The sequence below is a fragment of the Carlito syrichta genome, unplaced genomic scaffold (assembly GCF_000164805.1).
Source record: "Carlito syrichta isolate Samal-C Ts95f unplaced genomic scaffold, Tarsius_syrichta-2.0.1 Scaffold306938, whole genome shotgun sequence".
NCBI lineage: Eukaryota > Metazoa > Chordata > Mammalia > Primates > Tarsiidae > Carlito > Carlito syrichta.
The window spans coordinates 1,886-8,001 of record NW_007251034.1 but is presented as its reverse complement, the minus strand read 5'-3'; the positions used below and the strand labels follow the sequence as shown (position 1 = coordinate 8,001).

Sequence of the window (6,116 nt, the reverse complement as noted above, 5' to 3'; positions counted from 1 at the left end):
TATGCATGAATGATAGTCTAGATAGTCATAAAATTTTGGATCACATTTCATTTTCTTGGCTGCAAACATTTTTCCATCCCCTTCCAGTTCTGAATACTACTTTGGATAAATTAGTGGCTATCTTAATTTCTTTCCTTTGGAATTAGCATAATCTTTTTTTCTTTTTTCTTTTTTTTTTTAGCTATGTATTCTTTTTGAATCATTGACATTCAGCAATTTTATAGTGGTATGTAAGAGTGCCAGTATTCTGTATGAATTCTTCCTGGAACAAGGTGTGCATTTTCCATTTGTAGATTTAAGTACTCTCTTGTTTCTGTAATATTTTAAATTAAAACTTACCTTTAAATAATTGTTCTTTTGCATTATTTTGATTTTATTATTTGGTAACTTTAATTGTACATATGTTGGTTCGCCTTTGTCTGTTCTTGTAGCTATCATTTTCCCTATTTTCTAATTTAATTTTATCATCTTTTAAAATACTGTTCCTGTATCTATCTGCTTTTTTCCATTGCACTGTTTCTAATTTTATTTTTCTTTGTGTAGTAACTTTACACTTTCTTTAATGTTTCTTCCTGTCTTCTTTCAACTCACATTTCATGTCTATATTTCAGTCTTTTCCCTCAGCTCTTGTATTTTTATTCCATTTTGTTATTTTATACAGGAAAATGCCTCTTTAAGCTTTTTGGCTTTTTAGATAGACTGAAATGCTTGGTCACAATTTTCATGTGTTCCGTGGCAATGTTCTTCTGTGAAGTGAATTTTATCATCCATTTGAATTTTTTTAATTTTTGTTTTCTCTTTTTTTTCTTGTGAAATTCTTGTATATATCTTGTGCTGGTTTGTTTTTAAATCCTTAAAGAGAATTTTTGTTAAACTAGATGTTTGTATGATACTTGTATCAGAAGAGGCTAAAATTATGTTTCAGACTATCAGGAACTTACCTTGTGATTCACATTGGAGGTAAATTATTTTAGTCTTTACTTGTCTGTAATCAGTGTAGATAGGCAACTGTAGAACCATTATGGTGCATTTTAAAACCTCTTTCCCCTCCAATCTCATACCTTACCTATAGTGTGCAAATACAGCTTGCCTGTGTATTTGGTTCGTCATTTAAACAAATCCAACTCAGGATTGCAGAAAACCATCATGTCATGCTTTACACCTTACTCCCATTATTGCAAACAAGGACTTTGGTTTTTTTTGTTTTTTGTTTTGTTTTTTAGTTGTCCCTTTTTTTTATCTTTAAGGAGAATTATACTCATCTAGCTCTTTCATAGCCATGTATTTCCTCTCTCTGCTTCTTACCATTCTCCTAGATGATCTCTACTGTTCTTAATGCCATCCAACCAGTTTATGAAATGGTTACTAGTTTCCTTGCAGATAGAATCTATTTATTTTTCTGCTTGTTTCGAAAAGAGATGAATTCTGAGAAGAAAAAGTTCCAGATTTACTCTGCCACGTTCAAAACAGAAGTATACTTGTTGCTTATTTTCCCCAAGAGTTTTGTCATTCATAATCTCTACAAATAGGTTATTTCAGCTAGGGAAGAGAGGTACGCCTGGAGCAATAATGTCACATGTCCTTATACCTGTGAATGAAGAAAAGATATTGAAGTAAATATGGTAAGAGAGTTAACAAGTGTAGTGTGGTCTAAGGAGTGGAAAAGTCCTCACTTACAGAGGGAATATAGCAGAGGACTGGGTATATGCAGAAGGAGATCTGTTTCTTTCTTCAATCAGAAATAAACTAATTGAGAGGACTGATTATTTTCCTTCTTGGATGTCTCTTTGCAGGAACTCATGCAGCCAAAATCTGGGGCCAATGAAACAGCCATTACTGAGTTCATCCTGCTGGGCTTGGTGGAGACACCAGAGCTGTGGCCAGTTATCTTTGTACTCTTCCTCTTTGCCTACTTGGTCACAGTTGGGGGCAACCTCAGCATCCTAGCAGCCATCTTGGTAGAGCCTAAACTCCATACCCCAATGTACTTCTTCCTGGGAAACCTATCAGTGCTGGATGTTGGGTGTATCAATGTCACTATTCCCTCAATGTTGGGTCGTCTCTTGTCTGATAGGCATTCACTTCCCTATGGAGCCTACCTTACCCAACTCTTCTTCTTCCATCTGCTTGTAGGGGTGAACTGCTTCCTATTGACAGCCATGGCCTATGACCGATTTCTAGCCATCTGTCAACCCCTCACCTACAGTACCCGTATGAACCAGACGGTCCAGATGATATTGGTGGCTGTATCCTGGGCTTGTGCCTTCACCAATGCACTGACCCACACTGTGGCCATATCTACACTCAACTTCTGTGGCCCCAATGTGATCAATCACTTCTACTGTGACCTCCCACAGCTCTTCCAGCTCTCATGCTCCAGCACCCAGCTCAATGAGTTATTGCTCTTCGCTGTGGGTTTTATAATGGCAGGTACCCCCGTGGCTCTTATTGCCACCTCCTATGCCTATGTGGCATCTGCAGTTCTGCGAATTCACTCTTCTCAGGGAAAGAAGAAAGCCTTTTCTACATGTGGCTCCCACCTCACTGTGGTTGCCATATTCTATGGTTCGGGTATTTTTAACTACATGCGACTAGGTTCAGCTAAGCTTTCGGATAAGGATAAAGTTGTTGGAGTCTTTAATACTGTCATCAACCCCATGTTGAACCCAATCATATACAGTCTTAGAAATCCTGATGTGCAAGGTGCCCTTTGGAAGATGCTGATGGGGAGGTGGTCACTGGCTTGAGGAGGTCTCAAGTGTTCCTTCTTTCCTGTGTCTTTTTGTACAAAAGGAAAAATCTTCTAGAGCTAAGGATCAGGAAAAAATGGTCCAGAACTCTTTCTTCCTCCTTAAGCATAAAGATGACTTTTTGTATGGGATAATAGTTATTTTTTCCCAAAGAAGTCCTGTTTAATTATAGACAGCAGATGTATAGTTTCTCCCAGGCTAGCCTTTTTGACAAATTACAACTTCACTTCCTTTTTTGGAGGGTAGAGGCCAAAACCTAGGAAGCTGTAAATACTTACTTGTTCATGTTCCAGAGGGAACAACTCTATGACTGACTGTGGTCTGGATTCCTAGAAGTATCCCAGAAAGCTTCCCCTGCAGAAATCATATTTTTCTCTCAAGTTAAGATATGGTTGGTCTGTTTATAAAACATAGGTGTAGAGATAAAGATTAATTTATTTCTTTGAGCAGAGTTTTGTAGTTTTCATTGTAAATGTCTTTCACATCTCTGGTTAGGAAATGCCAAGGTATTTCATTTTTTGTGTGGCTATTGTGAATGGAATTGTGCTTTTTATTTGGGTTTATGTTTGTTTATTATTGGTGTAACAAAATGCAATTGTCTTTTGCACATTTATTTTATATCCTGAGACTTTGCCAAAGGCCTTTATCAGTGTAAGGAGGTTTTTGACAGATTCTCTTGGGTTTTCAAGGTACACAATCATGTCATCTGCAAAGAGAGATAGCTTGACTTCCTCTTTTCCTATTTGGATACCCCTGATTGCCTTCTCTTCTCTGATTGCTTGAGCCAGGACTTCCAATACTATATTGAACAGGAGGGGTGAGAGTGGGCTAACTCCAGTCAGAACGGCAATTATCAATAACTCAAAAAATAACAGTTGTTGGAGAGGGTGTGGTGAAAAGGGAACACTTCTACACTGTTGGTGGGAGTGTAAACTAGTGCAACCTCTGTGGAAAGCAGTGTGGCAATTCCTAAAAGCTCTAAATGTCAACCTCCCATATAACCCTGCAATCCCCCTCCTGGGAATATACCCTGAAGAACTCAAATCACTCTATCAAAAAGATACCTGCACACGAATGTTTATTGCAGCATTGTTCACAATAGCAAGAACCTGGAGGCAACCTGCTGCCCATCAAAAGAGGACTGGATTTAAAAATGTGGTACATATACACGATGGAATACTACACAGCTGTAAAAAAGAACAAAATCATGAATTTCGCAGCAACCTGGATGGAACTAGAGTCTATAATACTGAGTGACCTCTCACAGAAACAAAGATCTGAGTATCACATGTTCCTACTCACATAGTGGACCTTGATCATCCAATGTATTACCATAAGAAAATGACTGATAGTGGTGGGAAACTATGGGGGGGAGGTGAAGGGAGATGCTATTAATGGTAGTAAACATCTGTCTGGGGACGGGGAGACACCTTTCTACCAACAAGTGTGAAAGAATGAAGCATATTTGTATACCTAATCCTTAACTGTACCCACAATATCATAATAAAAAATATTGATTATAAAAAAGATTGTTTTATTTCTCCCATCAGGCCTCTATAAGCCAAAAAAAAGGGAGCATTTTCTTTCCTATCACACAAAGATCCCTTAATATATAGAGGGGACAGAAAAAAAGCTGTATGGTTACATATTCTCTGTTAATTCTGGAAAACATAACTCTGTGCAGCTCACAGACCTGTTTTTAAATGTCAAACTTCCTCTAATATGTATACATGTTACATACATATGATACAAATGTGAATTTTCCTCATCTGTTCTTCCTCATATATCTCAAGTCTTTTGAAAATATACAAATTTATAATATCAACATTATTTACATATTTAAAAATCCCATGCTACTCAACATGAAATCCCCTCTAGATTCTCACACTTAGTTTCTAAACCTCTTAACTGAGTCAATCTATAACTGCAAATGCAAGTCATATGGTGATGCTTCCCCTTAAATTGTCCGTATTAGTGAGGAAGTATGGCACTGACCTAGAGCATGATCTTATCTTGATTACTATTTACCAGCCTTTAGTCCAGTCATTATTTAGCTGTCTCTTTCCTCCAGGTTCCCTTTTAGGACTAAAAACCCTTTTTTGCAACTCTACTGTGTCATGGATGTTTCCCAATTTATTTCCTTAAAACTTTCCTCTGGTCAGTGCCAGTGACTTGACTTCTTTATAATATTTTATGGGGGTGAGGGACTGGAAGGATGGTGTAAGATAGAGATGAATAGAAAAGAGATGAAAGAGAGTAGCGAAACAGGATTGGAAGTGTGGAGTTTGTGAGAAAATGAAGATAAAAGATGGAGAATAGGAGGAAATGGGATGGAACTGAAAGCAGAGGAGATTGAGAAGAAAGGATGAAAGTATTAGAAAGGACCAAATGGGGTACAGAGATAGAGAGGGACATGAGAAGGCATGGAGGAATTGGATAAGAGGCCTTAAGACTGTTAAAAAATCAGAGGAAGAAAGTAGGGAAATAAAACTAGTAGGTCAGGGATGAGGGATGTGGGTTTCCCATTGTTACCAGTTCCAGCAGACCTGATGCCATCATTGTAGTCCATCCTCTCTACTAAGAAGAAAATAACATTTTAAGTTTTGCTAAAGGTGCTATAAAGTGCACTGGGTACTTATTTTTGCCTTCTCTAAACAGAGGTGCCACTGGAATATAAGAAATAAGATCAATCACATGGTAAATGATAGGAGGAAGAGTGCTGGGTATTTTATCCAGCTACTTATCTAAAATGTCAACAAAATATGCTACTAACTGCCCGACTTACATTTCATGATTTGGAGCCTTTCCTGCTAACAGTGCCAATAAGTATAGGAAAAAGATGGCTCTTTCTTGATGCTTTTTCAGTCACCAGCAAAACTTCAGGAATCAAAGAGTGAGGTTCCTCCAAGGGTCAAGAAAACTGTTGGAGAAGACGTGCTGTTGTTCTCACCATGAGGTGACTGGACTAAAGGGTGACAATAACTAGACTAAGGGCTGGTAAACATCAAGCAGGGTTAGATAATGCTCACTTTCCTCAACCACAATGTTCTTGATATTGATTAAGTTCCCCACCTTCTCTGGGCCTGTCCATGGTGGAAGGCACAAGGTAATCATTAAGATTCTTGCACTGCTAATGTTCTCTGTCTCTGCTAGTCTGAATGAATAGAAAGACTGTGTCTGTTTATTCTGAGAGAGTTATCACATCTTCTACCACCACTTCTTCTACCCACCAATGTTCAGCACTGCAGCATAATGGAACTTACTCTTTTTTTTTTTTTTTGAGTTGGAGTTTCACTTCATCACCAAGTCTGGAGTGCAGTGGCCGCTCCCGGCCACCACAACCTCGACCCACTGGGCTCTGGCGCT

At 38.3% G+C, this 6,116-nt stretch overlaps 1 protein-coding gene across 1 annotated transcript; it reads left to right on the top strand.

Annotated features, from left to right (window-relative positions):
• Positions 1-1,787: 1,787 nt before the first annotated feature.
• On the top strand, positions 1,788-2,747 carry LOC103265896 (olfactory receptor 3A1). The gene has a single exon (XM_008063539.2). The coding sequence runs from the start codon at positions 1,800-1,802 to the stop codon at positions 2,745-2,747; it is 948 nt and encodes a 315-aa protein (XP_008061730.1). The 5' UTR covers positions 1,788-1,799.
• Positions 2,748-6,116: the final 3,369 nt, after the last annotated feature.

What these genes read in the sequence shown, in the direction of transcription:
- LOC103265896 (XM_008063539.2), top strand. Translation starts at nt 1,800, where the DNA reads ATGCAGCCAAAATCTGGGGCCAATGAAACAGCCATTACTGAGTTCATC.